The 20049-nt window shown below is 41.3% G+C and overlaps 1 protein-coding gene across 1 annotated transcript in view; it reads left to right on the plus strand.

Annotated features, from left to right (window-relative positions):
- Window positions 1-20049, plus strand: part of LOC308038104 (vasoactive intestinal polypeptide receptor) — a gene marked incomplete at its 3' end in the record, with an annotated part of 117581 nt that overhangs the window by 55263 nt on the left and 42269 nt on the right. Inside the window, exon 3 of the mRNA XM_080340383.1 lies at window positions 7327-7434. Coding sequence (XP_080196509.1) covers window positions 7327-7434 — 108 coding nt within the window. The remainder of the gene's footprint in view (window positions 1-7326; window positions 7435-20049) is intronic.

Below are 20049 nucleotides of genomic sequence, written 5' to 3' on the forward strand. Positions count from 1 at the left end.
AAAGTTGAGGTCAGAGGTACCACGCTTTACATCCACCTGGCCTAAGTAAGGTTTCTATTATGGAAAGCTTTTAAATTATTGATGTCTCACAATCTAGCTTTTCTTTTCTCTTGCCTTCTAACCATTGAATATGCCTCAATGTGAAACCAAAGCTGTCTGGTCCCTCATGTCCCTTCCTACAGAGGTACAGGGCTTCCACACAACCTTTCCTGCTTCTGCAGATGCTCCTCTATGTTTATGAGTGAGAAGCACATTTCCAGCACAAACACCAGCACATTTAATAAGCAAGAACCAGATCATGAAGATTTTGCATGATAAAGCTCTCTCCAGCTTTGCTTAAGGGTTGCAGTATCTTTCCAGTAGCAAGACAGGCAGTCTGTGGCTTACAGTTTGTAGAGGAACCTTCCATTGTACTCTTCCTTTTATTAAGTGGAGTGTCATATCTTAACCTAATATTTACTGTAAAGAAGAGCAACACAGCATTGGCTGAAAAACTCCTTCATTGCAAGGCACATCATTTGGTCTTGAAGGTATGGGATGATCCTTTAAATCAGCAGCAGCATAAGATTCCTCCTAATTATGCCATAATTACTGTTGGAGAGACCTCTCTACAGCTTATTCTAGGTTGATAAACCATGAGCACATTGCCAAGGGGAGCTGTCACTTGCTGGTTTGCCTTCAATGAGCAAGTCAAGCTGAGCTGATCAGTGGGTTTGCATTTCATTAGAGTGGCCAGATCTCCTGAGCTCTCATCTTGATGCTATCATGCAAGATGCCATATACATTAAAGCAAGTCGAGGAATTCATGGAAATTGGACTAAACTTTGCAAAGCTGAAGAAAAGTCTCCTGACTCTCACAGCCCTTGAACCGTTAGTAAAAGATGTTGTGCTCATGTCTTGTCTTTCCTTGACCTGTTTTATTAGGAAGACCCAAACCATCTTTAATGTTTTCCTTCTCATGACATCCCTACCTCCTTCTGGTAGGCAAGAAGAGTGAGGTATGGAGAAACTAGGGCCTGAGTGAGTCTCATTTTACATCTCACTTCATCAGGGTAGTCACTCTTGGCTTCCCAACAGCCAAAAAAGCATTACTAGAGTTTGAGCTTAGTCATCTTCACTATGAATTGCTGTCTGGAGGTGCTAACATGGGAAAAGCAGGATAGGAAGAGTAGATACCTAAATTCAAAGTCTAGTTCTTAATAAATCCAGTTCTCTACAGCTTTTGGAAAATGAGGGGGGTTTGAGTGAAGAATGAGGAAGCCCTGGATTAATCCCTTAATCATGGTCCATGTCAGAGCACTAGAAATCTGTCTCTTGTTTAGATGCTGGTGAGGAGATAAGTTATGTTTTTGGCAACCCAGTTTGTAAATCTTTGTCTTAAATCTTGTGTCTTTAGTTTCAGTTTACATGTTCTGGAATTAGGCAAAAGGGCTCAGATCACAAATTTGATTTATAAAATTGGTGATCTGGAGAGATGAAGAAAGTCATGTGTTTATTTAATTTGTTGGTTAAAGAAAGGCTGAAAGATTAGAAACTTTTATTTAAAAAAAAAAAAAAAAAGAACTTGTTTCCTGCTAGATGTTGATGATGGAAAAACTCGGAGGATTTTCATGTTTAAAAATAATCCTCCAGAAATAGACTCTGGTGATTTCTTTCACGTTGTTTGGAATGACTCAGTCTGGGGGCTTAAGGTGAGTTTGCCTTCATATGCCTTGAGTCAAATTTCTGCAAACATTTAGGAAGAAAGATATATTTTAACATATCCTGTTGAGTGCTTGGACAGCTTCTACTGGAAGCCAGTGCAGAACTGCAAAGCAGTTTTTATAGCAAATGACAGTGTTCTTGTTACTCTCCAGCTTGTACCGATTACGAGAAATTAAATTGATGTCTGTCTTGCCACAGATATTGAAGCAAAGTCCAAGGTACACTCTGATCACTTACCCTCAATCTGGGGATCGTTTTTGCTTTCTGTGATTGCCCAAGTCCATTTTCTGTTGAGCTGGGACTTCAAATCCCTGAGGGGTGGGTAAAGGAGCATCAGTGCACCACAAAGAGCACCTCAGTGGTGGGAAGGAGATGCTACAGTGTCAGGACTTTGTGTGTCCTGGCAGGATTGTGGTTTTCCTTCAGCTAAATAATTTCTCTGTTACATTCTGCCTATAGCGCTGGAGCAATAACAGCCGGCATGACAGGCAAAAAATATCCAAATTAAATGCAAAGCCCTGGCAAGTTGAAAGGGGAGATCCGAGGGAATGGGTTTGCTTCAGAGCAGACTGTCAGTGTTGATATAAATAAACAAGTGATGAGATGGAGTTGGGGAAGGAGAGATGCCCACAGGGTGCCTAAATGGGGCTGGAGGAGGGCACAGCAGTAAATACAGGAGGGAAAGGGTTGAATTTTGCAGGGAAGATTCATTTAGTGAAACCTTGGAGCCAAAGTACCTCTGGTCAAACCCAATCTGTCACGGAAAAATAAGGTAAAACTCTATTTTGAGAGTCCACAACAGGGCAGAATGGGGTAGAATTAAAAGCATGAAAGATACAAGGGAGAAATCATAGGGAACTGCTTCCATGCTAGAAGCAACTAAGCAGGCTAGAACACTTCAGCTTGAAAAAGAGATGCCTGGGGAGGGATGTGAAAGAGGATTTTATGTTTTTTCTCCCCAGAGAAAGAGATATTGTGGTTAGGTCATGAATATTTCTGTCTTTGTAAAAGAACTAGGCAATTCCTGATGGAACCAGCAGTGAGCAGAATCAAAGTGAATTCAGAAAAAGGATGTGTTTTTTTCTTTCAGTGGACACTTAAACTGTGCAACTCCAAAAATTTCCATGAGTTCAGAAGCAAAATCAAATTGCATTTAATTTAAAAGGTTTATGGAAGAAAAAGAATCTATCTGAGGTATTTTTTATTATTGCATACAACTTTTAAGATTTAAGTGGAACTTTATCCCTGATTTAAGAAGTCTTTGCTCATTGGAGTCTGGGGCAGTAGCAGTAACCCAAGGCTGATGATGGGTTTTCTTAGACTCTACTATGATTAGATTCAAGCTGCCTGTCCAGAACCGAGTAGATTGTTGCAGGAACCATCTTTTGGGATCTGCTTTCTTCAGTCAGGCAAAAAATCAGCGCTCAACTGAGACAAGAAGGTTGATGCAATGATAATTTATTGTAATGAGACCAAACTGGGCAAACTATGGGTGAGCACCCAGGCTGCTCTTCTGCATGAGCTTGTCGGTGGGAGAATAAATGTCACTCAATACCTATTTACAGTCCTGTGTGAACCTCCTCAGAAGAGACCAGGAGTGACCCCATTCATTAGGGAGAAATTGATGCAAATAAGAGATGTGCTGAAAGGGGTTTTTTGCTGATTTAGGAGTTCACTGGGCTTAAGAGAGTGCCTGGCACCAGCCTACTGCCCTTCATTTCTTTCCTCAGCCAAACCTAGTCACATCTCAGAGCCGTGCCAAAGCTCTGGAAGTCACGTATATTCATGAAGAAGGTTATTCTCTGCTGCTTCCTAGATAAGCTTTGACTGTATATTTGCTCTAAGTGGTAGATACAACTCAAATAAATGTTTTTTCATGCTCTAGTCTGCTGGTTTTGCAAACCACTGTATACTTGTGCCTCATGACGATTGACCTGCTTTCTGTTTATTAACCTTTTAAAGGGAGAGGAAAGAAGGGCTTGAGCTTTGATTCATGTTTAGTGGAGAAAGTGGAAAAGGTGACCACCTTCTGCAGCTCTAGTGGGCTTCTTAACCCAGTGCAGCTCAGACTGTGTCAATGGTCTTCAGCCACTTCTTCTGAGCCAGAATCTCCTATAGGAGATCTCTCCTAAGCCCAGCTGAGGCTGGTGCAGCCCTTGGCTTCCACTTTTGGGCATTTGGCTTGCGAAGAGGGAGGCTGAGCTGCTGGATGTGAGGATCTGAGCTCTGACATGTGGCCAACAGCCTCCAACCCATTCCTTGAGCAAGGCTTCAGGAACCCTCTTCAAGAGGGAGAGATGTCGTTCCTTGTAATTACACTAATTGCGTGGCTTACAGTGCAATGATGAGCAGTTTCATCTGCTTGTCTGAATAAAGGTTAAAAGGCAGCTTTGTTAGAATTGCAATAGATTTCTGCCTCCAGAAGATATTTGGCTCCAGAGAGCACTTCACAATCTACCAGGCAACAGCAGGACAAACTTGGGTGTCTGGAAGCCACAATTAAAATAATGGTAAATACTCTCTTTTATATATATATATAATGACAAGCTTTTAAACAGTGCATGATACTACCCAGGGATGAGGTACTGTCTTGAAAAAGTCATACACTTTTACACTGCTTCTCCAAACTCACTTGTGATCCTTCCCAAAGCAAAGCACAGCCTTTGGCAGTGTGTTGTTCCTTGGCTTTGGGTCACAGGCAAACGAGCAGAGCAGTTCTTTTGATTGAAATGGAGTTGAAGGGTAGATGTATTCATGGCTCATTTGCACCTGCTGCCTTGGGTAAGGATTGACAAATATCTTTGCATCCTTCCTGCAGATACTGAGTACAAGGGAGAAGACAACACTGATAATTAATTAATGGAGCATTTAGCAATCACCAAACATGATTTGATCAGGCAAAACAAATTGCCATCTTTTATTACATACATGAAGGCCAAGTGATGCCACGGGGAAGAGAGGGATTTCCATTTTCGAGGCACATTGCAGCTATCTCTGACCTCAAATCATTTTATTGGGTATTGATCTGTCACATTGACATGACTGAATATTGCCTGACAAACTCCTGATGTCAGCAATTTTCCAGGATAAGGAGAAAGAGAACCATTTTCTGGAAGGCTATTTGATAAGGATTGTCTGTGTCTTGGTTTGGATGGACTGGCACAAACTTTTCCTGATGTTGTAATGGGATAACTACAGGGCGGGCAGCAAACTTTGGACCACAAATGCAAAGCATCTTGCAGGTATCAATCTTTGTGTTGTTCCAATTCATTAAACTCGAGTTACTCATGCAAGATCTCTTCTAGTCATTGGAGAGAACATCTCCAAAAAATGATTCATTTTCTGAACTACGGTGACATGAACTGCAAGTGAGAGCTCTGGTTTCCATTGGCTTCTTTAGATTTACACATCTGACTTCGAGATGCATGAATTTAGGGATATGAATCCCACCTTTAAAACATGGATCCTGCCAGGCAGCTACACAAATATTGTCAGCACATCTGAGGGACAATAAGTAAGAATGCTGTTATAAGAGCTAATAGGCAGATATGAGCGGCCTTTACAGAGGCAATAGTTTTTAAAGATCCACTTTGTGTGTTTTGCAAGGCCAGTTTTGTACATCTTCACTTTATTTTAATCAAAGAGAGCTTTTGTTACAAAAGTGAACACCTAAAAGCTTTTTTTCATACATCACTGGTGGTGGTGAAAAATGCTAACACATGAAGAACATACAGATCACAAAAATTCTCAGAGTGCGTAATTCAGGACATTTAAAAAGCCATTTGATACTATCACCTCATATTTTATTTCACATTATAACCTGTCCTGAGGTAATGGGTGCACTATAATTTATTGAGGTTGATGGAGGAAAAGATTGTAAAACATGAAAGATTCTGTCATTAAATCATCTATTTTCCATGGGCAGAATATTTAATGTCTTAATACTTTTGGAGCTGCTGGCTGTTTGATGGCAGATAAGTATGACATTATGGAAACTGAGCTTTGCACCTGATATTAGAAAACTGAAAACTGAATTTTAATGAACACTACAGAAGCGCTTGACAGAGAAGATACCGTCAGTTATTCCGTCTTTCAGGCTCCGATGATCTCACCTCAGTACTTCATTTGAAAAGTTCTGTTCGCTTATGAAAGAAGGAAAGAAAAAAAAAACCTTTAAAATAACTTTGAAAGAGAGCTGAGGGTTCTTTTTCAGCTTCAAAGCATTTTTGTGTGCTCTCTTTATTGATCCGAGACAGCACGCTGCCTCCGTCTGAACAGGCTGATGATGACACCAGCCTTTTTCGTAGCTCAAGTGGCAAAAGATGATTTAAAGGAGGAATTTCAGATTGGGATACAATAACCAAGAAATGCAGCTTGGCAGTGGTCTTCATAGTTCCCTTTTCTTGCATGTAAGGTGTATTTTCTCAAAGCTTTCTTCTTCATATTTGAGTTTCTCTTGTTAGGCTGTTGACCTTAATGGCAACGCGTTAGTCACATTTGGGGAAACGTTGCTATCTAATGGGGCATGACAAATAACCAAGAGCAGAGGTGCTATAAAAAGTGAGGTCTGTTGACAACCCATCTATCTACCCCAGGCAGCAATTGAAGTGCCCGTCTGTTGGAAATTTAAACGGGAAAAATAAAATGTTTTCCAAATTCTAGTAAGAACTCTAAAATATGTAACATGCTGAGGCAAAAACACGTCCGATTTTATTTTAATTCACATCTGCCAACTCCTTTTGGCTCCGGTGCTAATGTTACATTATTCAACAGCGCAGCATGTATTGTGATATCATTGACATCTTTTGAGAAAGCAGAAATAAAAGGGCAAAATCAGAACAACACATTTTAACTCTCTAGGAAGGACGTGCGATTATTTTTTTCTCCCTGAAATATCCAGAAAACCTTCAGAAATGCTTAATTCTGAGAAAATTCTTATGTTTTCTCCCTGAAGTTAGCTCCATTGGTTATACCTTAATTCCTAGCTTGGATAGATGGGGAGCATCTCCTGGTGACACACTGTCCCTCTTCAACCTCCAGAAGTGTTTTGTGCTTTCTCACTTTTTAAGGGGAAAAACTTGCTTCTTGAGAAGGAATTTGGCTCCTTATCTCTTGATTGTCATCAGTGTCCCCTTTCCCGCTGAGTGCATCCCCTGCACAACAATCTCATTTCAAGGGTCAGAAAAAGGTGGTGACAGAAGTTTGGGGGAAGCGGAGAAGTGGAGCATCGCATGTTCAGACCAGGTGTTTCAATGCAACAGGGAGAGATAAAAGCAAGGAAGAGAGATGTTTAATTAGGCATTTCTGCTTTTTCAATCTAAAAAAGGCACTGTTCTCTATTAACTCTGATTTTCCGCGTTCTTGCAGCGATGTGCTGTAATTTCTGTACTGATTTCTGGAAAAACTACAGATATAACGAGTGCTGAATTTTAGGGACCAGGGTAAGAAAGCTGTGTGTTTAAAGAAAATATTTTTGTGCTTTTCATTCCAAAAGGTGCCTGTGCTGAGATAATAGCCTCAATATGCCTTTGCACACCTGCTCTGATCTACCCCAGTTCCTCTGCTCCATGGAGCAGATAACACTTATACTTGTTCTACCACCTGCTTTTCTCTCTTCCCCAGGTTGCAGAAGGCAATGGGACAACATCACATGCTGGCCTGAAGCAGAGGTTGGAGAGGTTGTGGTACGGCCGTGCCCGAAATACTTCAGATTCCTCACCACCTTTCTTGGTAAGCAAAAAACAGAGACCATATCTCCCTGAAATGGTTTTATGGTTTCGCTGCCTGTGGGGTTTCACATCGTATCACAGGGGAATCTTCTTGGTATAATCACAGGGAGAAACAAGCTCTTTGCAAAGAGTAAAGGAGGTTTCCAAGCCATACGTGAATAGCCAAAGCATTAGAACATCCTTCCTATCCTTCTTGTGGTACTACGTGCTACTCTGGATTGTAGGGATCATACAGGTTGCCCAGAGAGGTGGTGGATGCCCCATCCCTGGAGACATCCCAGGCCAGGCTGGATGGGGCTCTGAGCAACCTGAGCTGGTGAAGATGTCCCTGCTCATGGCAGGGGTGGCACTGGGTGAGCTTTGAAGGTCCCTTCAACCCAAACCATTCTCTGATTCTAAAACTGGCTCCTGGTGAAATCCAATAATATGGATGTTGCGCGGTGAAAATTGCATCAACCTGTTTAATAGTATGTTTGTTGTACGAAATGAACAGCTTAGCACTGTAATTAATTAAGTCTCTGACATAAAATAAACAAGCTGAACCTGTGCGTAATAAAGTATTTTGCTGCTGAAATGACAAATTTGGCCACGGGCCAAGAAATTACCTGACAAATAACGAGCAGGGAAGGTTAATGGAGAAAGGAATTTAACTTACTATTCAGCAGGCCTCAAGGGTCATGCAGCAACTGGCCGCTTTGTCTTCTGGTAGTTTATAGTCATTATTTAGTATTTTTATTATAGTAGCCCCACAGGCCTCCATAGAGAATTAAGCTCTTTTGCAGTGGAAATTATGCACCGTGCTGATAAGTCTCCACTTTTACAGCCTTGCAGTCCAAACACAGGTGACAGATTATGAATGGAAGTAAGGATACAATATCATGTCTGTTTAACAGACCAGGACACTACACTGATTAACCAGCACATACTGATTGCATCACTTACCCAAGGCCACACCAAAAATCTTTCCAGACCCAGAAGGGAAATTCAAAATCCCTGGATTTTGTCCTATCCTAATGCTGTAACCCCCCTGTTTCAAAACTCTACAATAGTTCATCACTGCTGTGTTAACACCCAGGGAAAGCTGACAGAAGCTGCTGTAATATCACATCTTGCAGGACAAGACCCCTGTGCATTAGTTCAGCCATGTGGAATAATTGCCTGCTGTTGATGCTTCGTGCCCTCTCCTGGGCAGAACATTTGCTCACTGGGTTTTAGAGACCCAGTGGAGTTAGTTACACAGGAAGAAATAACTCTTTAAGTAAAGTTTTTAATACTTCATCCCACCAGAGCAGAGCAATGAGGAATATATAATATATATTCAATCATATACATAGTTATATCATTGTGGTTATGTTGACCTTAAGGTAGGGGAAGTGCAGTAGGTTGGGCTTATGAGACTCAAAGAAATTGCTCATTCAGGGGCAACTACTGCTCTTCAAGATGTCCTAGGACATTCTGGTCTCCAGGTTCCCCTGCAGAAAGTTGTAGTTCTCCCATAGTTCATGTGTCATTGGATCCCTCAGGTACAAAAGGGTATTTGTCTCAAAAAAACTAATATTTAGGCATGTGAATGGTTCCTATTCTGGGATAAGTCCAGACTTCACCAAGAGCAGTTATGGCATCACTTGGGCTGTCTGTGCTCTTCATGTACCAGGTCAAGAAAACTACTCAAACACAAGCCAACCCATGACCCACTAGCCATGTTATAGTGTGTCTGCTGGCATTTGTGCAGTTCTGTGAGCAGTGGGATCAGCAAATGTCATCTTGCCTTGCAGCTGGCAATGTCAGCAGCCTTCTGGCATGATTACACATTGCTTTGGATGAGTTTCTTACAGTTAAATGCGGTTTTGTGCATCTGACTGTCATCCAGGGATTCCAGTCACTGGAAAGCTGGCTGGTTTGGTCAAGAGCATGATACATCTCATCTTAAATTAGCCACTTAAAGAGACCAGATGAACAGCAACATGGAAATACCGATTTCTCCTCATTTAATACGGTGAAGCGCAGAGTGACTTGCTTTCTTGGAGAAAGGGTATTCAGCACTCTTAATTTCTGCAGTTTCTAATGCAGGTGGGTCTGTATGAGGCAGGTGTCCAAGATCCTATTAACATCCACAATAATCAAGTCAGTGCAGTCAGCAGACACCTGTCTGTAGGAACATGAGCAACTCTTTAGATGTCATTTGTTGTATTGAATTATTTTCGGTTGAGCACGGTAGAAATACAGGCACCTGCACTGTAGACACTGAGGGCCCCATTCAGATTCTTAAACATAAACATCTGGTGCCATTTGAGATACTCCGAGGGATCTAAGAAATTCATGAGGATGCCTCAACTGATGCCAAGATACTTTTATTTAGGAAATTAGTTTCTAACCTGGAATGGCATTCCTATCAACTGATTTTAGAGTTTTCCATATGAAAACCTATCTCTGAGTTTTAGTCAGTGGTGAGAAACAGGCTTCTTAGAGGTGCAGTTCAGCTGACTTTAAGACTTTGACTTCAGAATGAGCTGAATACCATCCATAAACCACATATTTATCTCCATATTTATCTGGCTCTGGCAGGTATGAAGGTCTTAAAATACAGGGGAACACCACCTTTGCAGAGCATACGGGCAAGCATCTCCTCCTGTAAACAGAGAAACTAATGCCATTTCCAACCAGAAACAGCAGCTTTGATTTTCTCTGAGCTCTGCACTTTGTACAATCATATAAGAATGTGGAAAGCACGTATGATCTTAAATAAAGGGAGGGTAAGATTGCCTCTTGTTTCATAGAACTCGTTGCAAAATTAATGCCATTGAAGTTTGTGAAGCAGTTCTTCCTTTGTAGTAGTGAGTATCATTGAACAGCTTTCAAGGAAGTCAATCATCTGGTTATTGTTTATGTCTTACTCTTTGATCCCTTTGCAGGAACATGAAAGCTTATACCAAGTTGTGATCAAGCTAAAATCTTTTGTGTATTTATAGCAGAGAAAAGGTAAAATACTGGGGAACAAAGAGTTAATAGGATTTTACTGCCTAATGGAGAATCTGCTCTTCAAATGACTAATATCCTATCTTAGGGTAAATAAAGGATAAAATATCTCTTGGCATTTAGAACCCTTAAAATGCCTAGCATAGTCCTGATGTCATTTGACATTAAATTTTTATGCCATTCACAAATCCAGAAGATTTTTATTATTTCCTGACATTCGTCAGTACCATGTGAAAGAGATGGATGAAAATCTTTTTGGCACCTTTTATTATTAAAGTGCATTACTTGCTATCCCTTGACCAGAACATTCCAGCTTCCTTTCAATGCAGGGAAGATGACATTTATAATAGGGATTTGTTTCCCACAGTTCCTCCAAAAGCAAATTGTTCATCGTGCACAAGTTAAACAGTAAAAATCAGCACTGACAGCTCTTAAGCTTCAACTATGAGATTAATTGACTTAAAAGGGCGGGGATGGGAATAACTTAGCTCTGGAATCCCACTCAACGAGGTGAGATTCTTCTGAGTTTTGAGCTTGCCAAACTCCTTTTTGCTCTGGTGCTCTAAATTTACTTCTGCTCTCCTTTCCCCTCCGTTGTGATCATCTTTTACTTATTTTTCCTGCTCCACTTCCCTTCCATATCACAAGCAAACAATGGAAGTTCTCAGAGCTATTGTGACATTCATGCACAAATAAAGAAAAAGAGATAATGCATGGAAGCGGTCAGGAAACTTATATGAAAATTTGTCCGATGTAGCATAGATCACAGATTGTGACAATACCACTTTGACTACTCACCTGAACCATTTATTAGATTTCCGCATGTCCTCTTGAATATTGGACATCATCATACCTTGTACCAGTCAGATCCTTGGGCCAGTGCTAGGACATGGAAGGCTCCTGAGATAAACTATGAGCCACTGGTAGGACAGCTTCTCCAAGGCTACTCTTGTTCCTCCAGATGGTAGGAGATGACTTGCCTCACCCTACAGTGGTTTCCAGATATGTTGCCATTGATTTTTAGTCTCCTTCTGCTGCAGGTGAATGACAAACTGAAGCTGTGAAAGACAGATATTCTGGCAAACAAAAAACCCATCATACTAGAGAACACTGGAAGGTGGTGGCTTAGTGACACTTGCTCAGTTTAGTAACACAGAAGGTGAGAGTTTCCATTGCAAGAGTGAAATCAAGGAGGGAAAAGGGTGGTTAAAGCCAATATTCAACAAAACCAGATTGTGCAAACTGCCATGAATAGAGTCATAGGTAGAAACTGGAGGAAGGTTCCAGTGGGGATTTATGTGGGAAGTAAAGACTATCTTTGATGAGCTTTTAATGTGATCAGATGAAGTTAAGGATCCAGGACATCTCCAGGGCTGCTTCTGTGTGTTCTTCTGATGGACCCACCACATCTCATATACAGTGAGCCAAAGATACAGGGAGGGAAGGAGACTGGAATATGTCACTTATTCACTGCTAGGAGGGTGAGGGACTTGGTTTTACACCTGTTCACTGAATATCCAGATATGATTTGCACATTATGAGCTACAAAGGCGAGCTAAGACTTTAAGTATTGGTCTCAGGTGAATCTTGAGTTGTCTTAGCAAAATTATTCCCCCTCCTTTAAATGTCATTGCTAAGAATGTTGTCCATCTGGCTCAGGACATTTCCTGGCTTCAAACTTCTGCTTTTTGTCCTGTTTAGCAGTTCCAAATCCTACACGCTGAGAAGCAAATCCTCCAAGTCATATCTGGCTTTGGATTTCCATGGAAGCGATGCTTTTATTGGCTACCTGGAGTCTTAGAACGAGCATGAAGCTGTCTGTGCTTATTGTTGACAGCTTGTACGTGTGCTCACAGCTTGTTAAACTGATTTCCATGGTGCTCATTCAGAAGGTTTTGTGCAGTTCTTCAGGCAAGAATTAGGGTGGGATGAGAGTCATGTAACCAGGCTCCTGTGGCTAATGCCAGCTGCAAAAATTGACAGTTGCATTGTGTGTCACCTCTAAGGTACATATTTGTGCAGAGCAATGCCAAGTGTTTAGGTTTGCTTTATTTTAAATAGGAATTTTGAAATCACAGGGATATTTACCAGCATTAATTTGTGAAAACAGCAAGCTTCTCTTCTTCTACATGGCAATAGGGATCCAAAAGGTCTTGGCTGCATGAGAAAGGTGATTCAATCAGGGATTTATAAACTCCTGAATTTAAACAAGATCATGTATTAATCAAGGTGAGTTTTCTACTGATTTCAGGCTTGCTCCTTTCTGACTGCGTGGTGCAGGCAATCAGGGTCAGTATAATCTCAAGTTAGCCCTGTGAAAGCTCAACATTAAATCTGGATAGATATATGGGGTTTCTCCTGCAGTAAACAGACAGTAACATCTCATACGTCCTGGAGACGTTTCTCAGGGGTGTGAATCAGCCTGTGATTTCCTCACTGTTTATGGAGGAAAGTCTATCAGAAAAGACACTCAGGATATCAGCTATAGGTGGACCAAATCTGCTCATCCACCACCACACAGATAAAATTTTTAGATGTATCTAAATCACTTGTGTGTTTAATATGATTGCAAGTTGTATGCAAATATTGTCTTAAATCTAAAGAACTTGGAAACAAATTCTTGTCTGGATTTACAGTCTTTTAAATCTGGAGTAACTGAAGTTTATACCAGCATTACGAATCAGAATCTGACCTAAAGTCCTTTTCTGCACAAGCAGAGCCCCAAGACTTGTCTGAGAAATCATGGATCTTGTTATTGTGGGTTTTTGAAACCATAATCCATGAGGAGGATTATGTCTCTTCATTTATTTATTTATTTATTCAATGTCCTCTTAGCATTCATATTCTTTCAGATAGCGTTTTCATTTGAATTTAAAAGGTATCTTTTTTCTCTGTGGTACATTTCAATTCAACAAATACAAATCAAAAACTCTTTTGTTGTATTTTGTAGTTGTCTTTTTTGGTATTGTGCCCAAAGTTATTTTAACTACCATTTGATCCTATGTACATCTCAGTTGTTGTGAGGACTTATACACAAAACATGGTTCATATCATCCCTGGCCTCTGACTTGACTTTTGGCAAATTCAGTACAGTGGACAGTAAAGGTCTAATTCTGTCATCTCATTTTTTTTCCTGATTCATCTGTAGAGAGATTTGGAAATGACACCCTCTCTCCATCCCTTCACTTTGAAGGACATTGACTAATCCTTTGCAACATAATCCAACTCCATTAAGACAGAAGGAATCAAGTCAAATTAATTGGATTTAAGTCATTTGCTGTTAACATTCAGGTCATAGAATCATAGAATAGTTTGCATTGGAATGGACCTTCAAATCTCATCCAGTGCCACCCCTGCCATGAGCAGGGACATCTTCACCAGCTCAGGTTGCTCAGAGCCCCGTCCAGCCTGGCCTGGGATGTCTCCAGGGATGGTTCATCCACAACCTCTCTGGCCAATCTGGGCCAGGTTCTCACCATCCTCACTGAAAACAATTTCTTCCTCATGTCCAGCTTGAGTCTCCTCTCCTTTAGTTTAAAACCATCACCTCTTGTCCTATCACAACAGGCCCTGCTCAAAAGTCTGTCCCCGTCTTTCTTATCATCCCCTTTTAATTATGGAAAGGCTGCAGTAAGCTCTTCCCAGAGCTTCTCTTCTCCAGGCTGAACACCCCAACTCTCTCAGCCTGTCCTCAGAGGTCTTCCAGCCTTCTGATGGTCTTGCTGGCCTCCTCTGGGCCCTCTCCAACAGGTCCATGTATGTTTCAGGCTGAAGCAATACCCAGCTCCTCATTTCTTCCAGATCTGGCACACACACACATCTCCACACAACTGCGCAAAGGGAAGATCTCCCCGTGAAATAACATGAGAATGAGACCCTCATTGATGCAAGTGGTAGAACAGACCACTGCAGGTCACTCCACTGATGCCACCTGCAAGCTTGCAGGGTCCTCACATGCTCCATGTGAACTCCAAACACACTTGAAGCCCTGTTGGCTCAGTCTTGGAGCAGAGCACAGCCGTGTCTTGGGATGCTCAAATGAATTTGTAAGTAGGACATGGATAGGGACTCCAGGGAGCTGGTGTTCTGCTGCTTTTCCTTTTGCTTAGTTAAACATATGGATGAGATTCCTTCCACTGACCCATGGGCAACTAACATTACTCATCTAGTCTAAACTCCTTGTCTAATTTCTCCCTCCAGCACCTCCAAGATATGTGTTATCCTGTGACACTTCTTAGGAAGGGATGAGATGACCTTTGGATGTTGGATGTGGCCTCTACAGGGAACTCGACAGTCTACTTTAGACTAGACTCCCTACATTTCCATGGCAAAAGTTAGGGGAGATGAATCCCAACCTCTTGCTCATGCGAAAGAGGTCTGTAATGAGTAGATGAAAACAAACAAAAATGCAGAATTGCATTTATTTACGCTCCTCTGAAAATGATTCTCTTTTACTTGAAAAACATCTTAATCTCTCTCTCTTGAGCCAGTATTCTTTTCCTCATTTTTTTTTCTCCTTTATTCTATATTGTCTTTGAAACTGGAATGAAAACTGGATAAAATTAGGAGAGGGGTGAGCAGATAGATAGCAGCAGATAAGCAAAAGACTTCTTCACTGCCGTTGAGAATCTGAAAATGAACCAGACTCGTTATTTATTTACTACAATGCTCATTTAAAAAGAAACAAGCAGTTGAGTTCATCTGTTATGGAGGTTTGTTCACTGAGAGCTCTGGTGCTCTGCTTTCCAAATGTGCCTTCATGTCACAAAGGCAGAATTTCCAGGAAACCTCCTGATTTACGTGGAATTGGGCCAATTATTTGTCCAGACCACCCTGAACTCCCAGAAAAGGGCACAAGTCAGCCAACCCTCCTGCTCACTGTGCCCATCATACAACATCCAGCCCTGTCTGATGTTCATTTTTTTTAGTTGCTATGGACAACAGAAGGTCCAAGGCTGAAAAACAGTGCTGGATGATCCCATTTCCATAATCAGTGTTGATTTTACATTCATGTGCACCTTCCACCTTGGCCACCTCAGCAATGTGCATGGGTAAATGAAGAAACAGGTGGCTCTCCAGATATATGGCATATTTAAAGCTTGGTTTTGTTTCAGACCTTTCAGATTTGTTTGCATGTGCCCCACTACTCTGAAGGGTTGGTGCTGAGGTGGTTTTGTGAGCAACAGCTGAACCTCATTCTACTGATCACCTCAAGTCATGTATGCGCAGTGTTACCAGTGCACATTGTGTTGGGGTCCTTAGGTTGCCAGCCCATGGTTTGTGGAGTCACAATTCCTCCCCTTACCCAGAAATGTGCATCTTTTTCTTGTAAATTTTTCCTGGTATACTATGATTGCAATATCAAAAGATCTAATGAGAAGTTTGTCCTAGAGTTTGACAGCTCTGCTTTCAGTGTGAGAAAACAAACAGGGTTTACAAAAGGTCCTAATTAAGGGGAATATGTGATGTGAAGAAGGGAGGAATTATCTGTATTTATTGAGGATCGAGATCTGCACACTTAGAAATGTGATATGCAGGAAAAGGAAAGGAAGATAAGGGAAAATTGAGGGTTTCCCAAAATCGAGGGTGCAGTAAGCTTCAGGGAGATGTGGCAGCAATAACTGTAGGCCAAGTGATGTGAAAAATAACATGTGAAGAATCTGAAGGCTATGTCTGTGATGTCAACGTGCTAACACCATGCCACAGGTTGTACTGTGATGATGAAATAATGAAAATATGAAATAGCATGAAACACATAAGCAGAGCTTGTACTGAAAGAATGATCTTGTAAGCTCATGACTGAGGCAGATAAAGTGAGTTAGGAAAATATCTTGTCATGACTTACCCCACAGATGTAACTGCTTTAGCATCCAGTTTAGTGCAAGCTATAGCTGTCTGAGAGTCTCAGGTGTTCCCCAGTAACAGTAGGAGAGATCAATAATAAAAGTGGTACTTTCATTTCCAGTGGGCTCAGCAGCATCACAGGAACAGTAAATGATCAAAACTGCTATGGCTTTAATAGCTTCTGCTTGAAAAAAAATCGATTTCTGACCATGGAATATAATGACAAAGAAGCAGGACAGATTGCTGCTCTCCTTTAGAAGCTGTTACAGAAAAGGGCACGTGAAGCAAGAGAGGGACAAAAGTGAACACCCCTTAGCAATGACTGACTTTATATCTCTTTGTATGAATTCAGGCTCCTAGTGAAAGCAAATAAGAGGTTTTCCTCCTCTGAGATTAAAGAGCTGAAACCTGACCTATGACACAAACTTGCGGACACGTTTCTGAATCTGAAGGGTGTATTCGAAACAAATTAGAAAAATTAATTAAGAAAAATAAAAACTTAAGAGCTAGACATGGGCAATAATTTGCTTGGAATACAGTTATCTTTCTACATTCATTCAGCTCACCTGTTCAATGTTTAACTCGTACCCAGATTAAACACCTTTTCTAAAGAAAATGTTCTGTTTTTATCTTGGTTCTGCTAACTCATCACTTCTTCCGATGTGTCATGAATAAATCATGTCACTCCTCTAGCAGGCCCTTTACTAGTTGATATAACCCAATCTGCAAAGTCATTTTGACTCAGATCTCTTCCACATAATTCCCAAACAAATTTATAAATCAGGAAATCAGCTTAGAAGTTTTGCATGTGTTTGTTCCAGAAAGTCTATCCCGATTAATAAATTTTGTGCGCATTGCTTTGCTGTAGAACATCTCTTCATTTTTCAAAAGGACCAGTGATGGAAGTAAATACTCACTGCAGAGCAGAGTTAGTCCCCTTGTATAGGGCTATGCGGATCCAGAATGCAGAAGAAGGAGATGTGGAGTCAGCCCTCTGAGATGCTTGTGTGGACAGTGGAGGAACGATGATCAAGGACAGAAAACCTTATGGAAGGTGCAGCTGAGCTGCTCCATCAGGTGACAGTAGGAGGTTCACATCCAAAGGAGAATAGGGCCACCATCATTGGAACAATGCATGGACAGACACTGCACAAGTAGACTAGCTAGATTAATGTTCTTCCATTTAGAAAAAGTGTGGACCGAAAGGGTGCAAGTCAGAGGTAAATACAGTCATGAATGTTGTGGGGAAAGCAGGTATCACAGAATCACAGAATGTCAGGGATTGGAAGGGACCTCAAAAGATAATCTAGTCTAATCCCCCTGCCGGAGCAGGAACATTTAGATGAGGTTACACAGGTAGCGAATGATTGTTTCATGGTGCCTGAGAGTAGGGGTACTAAGTGAAATTGTCCATCAGCAGGTCTAAAATAAGCATAAGGAGGTATGTTTTCACTCAACACATAAAGAATTGGTAGGGGTGATAGACCTGGAAAGCACAAATGAAAGCCAAAAGTATAAATAGCTATCAGGATTATTGGAAAGAGGTAAGAAAAAATCTGAGTATAAGAATAAGATAAATTAAGTGGTTAGGTGTGTGGAAGTCGAGGTCATATGCAGCTTCCATTTGAGGGAGATAAGAAGATATTTCCTCCATCACCAGGATATGCAAAATGCAAAGCCATAAAGTCATTTAGTTGCTAGCTTGCCCTGCTACCTAGGAAGCTTCCACAGCTCCTTACCCAATTGGGGAAAATAAAAAGCAGAGGGTAAAGGTAAAAAAATCCTTCTTATTTCCTGTTCAGTATCAGGAATGTCAATTCATTGTTATTTGTAGATCCAATTAAGAAAGATAAGAGTGGTGTGGGAGAGGAAGAGAAAATTGCCATTATCCTCAGAATAAATCGAATTAAAACAATGAGTGAAATCTGCATGTCCAAAAACTGAAGTAAACCCAGGAATACTTGGACATTTCCATCATAAGTTTACAGGTTCGGGGACTTTTGATCAAAACAAACATGTGGGGACTTTTGATCAAAACTTGTCTCAGAATTTAGCCAGTCCTGCTTGTTTTCATTCAGAGGGATTTCTTTCCCTCTGTATTTGCTGCCCAAAGCTGAGAGTTTCTCAGTCACGCTGTGAGAAAAAGCCACTTGGGGTAAATGTGAGCCATGTACCAGATTTTGTATGGCTACACGAGCAAATCAGAAGGAAAGATAGGAGCATTCAGCTAATTGCTTGCAACCATCAATTCCATTTTCATAATAGGCACGCCATCAAACCACGCAGATCAGGGAATTAAGAAAGGGCTTTGTGAACTCTGAAGAAGCATTTACTTAAACCAGGAGCAGCTGCTGAGCCAGATGGCGAAGTCCTGTCCTAAAGCAGACATGATACTAAAAAGATGCAAAAGTGTACGGAGGAAGAACAATCTCTCCTTGTGCTTTGTGTAAACAATTGATTGCCATGGCATGCTGCACGTGGGATTTTATGGAATTAGTGCATAAGGAAGAGCTGTATTTTATTAGATATACATATATTACATATATATAGCAGTTTACGTTGACCTGGATGACCAGCCTGGTCTGCTTAACTGCAGAGCTTGTGTCTTCGGCTGGACCAAAAAATGTGGGGATTTGATTAAACAATTATGGCCTGTCACGCTACACGTGAACCTTTAAGGAGCTGCGGCAGTAAAACTTACTGAAAACTCATTATTCAGGCCTGCAGCTTCACCCCTTGCCTTTCAATAGTGTTTTACGCCTTGACTGTCAGGAACACTTATATAAATGAGCTAAAGGTCTAGCGTTTTATTTGTACTTGTGATTTCCTTCTGTAAGCAATGGCTTTTATATCACAGCATACTTCTGGAAAGATAACTGGGTAGTTTCCCATCCTGGTTGTCCGGAATTCCTGTAGTTCCTTCAGCTTGTATAAGGATTACCTCTGTACATTATATTGTGTGTGGACCTTTTTTTTATCTCACCCTTTCATTTCTGCACTGGTATTTTGCTCCTTTTTCACATTCATCCCATCCTACCTGTCAGGGAGCCTTATGAAAAGGTCATCACCTTGTTCGCTTTCAAACCTCATCATTAAACTCCTCTTTGTCCTGATATCTGCAAAGAGAGAAGACAGCAGTGAAAGAGCTGGGGTGCTGAAATCCCTCTAATTGTCTCCCCGCGGTGCTTTGCTCAGGACTCAGATACACAATTGAGTTATTGCATCTTAGCAATTATTGTGCATCTGTCAAGCCAAGGTAGCTCCCAACATGCGTGATTTACACCTTTGGTAGCTGTGGAGAGAGATTTCGTTTAATTTACACTGCAATGAAAACAGTTTAGCCTCATTGCCTTACCTGCTCTTTGCCACACGCAGAGTGGCTGTGGATGAGCTGGACAGTAGTATATCACACCAACATCAGTATCAGCATCTCGTAAATGGTATCGCAGCCTCATGAGATCATGTGCCTGCTGGGAAATAGAGATTTTTGTCCTATGTTTGTGACAGCACCCAGAAGAGGACTTCTCTTACATGCAAGGCTCCCATTCACAAGTGCACTTCTGAATTAATGAGAACTTCTTACACCTTCTAATTGCCTTTGCATATTCTAACCATGGCCAAACTGAAACACAGGAGGCTCCATCGGAACACAAGGAAACACTTTTTTATCGTGAGGGTGACCAAGAACTGGAGCAGGTTGCCCAGAGACGTTGTGGAGTCTCCGTCCTTGGAGGTATCTGGACATACTTCTGAGCAACCAGCTCTAGGTGGCTCTGCCTGACCAGAAGGGTGGATC

The sequence above is a fragment of the Nesoenas mayeri genome (assembly GCF_963082525.1).
Source record: "Nesoenas mayeri genome assembly, chromosome: 2".
In the NCBI taxonomy this organism is placed as follows: Eukaryota; Metazoa; Chordata; class Aves; order Columbiformes; family Columbidae; genus Nesoenas; species Nesoenas mayeri.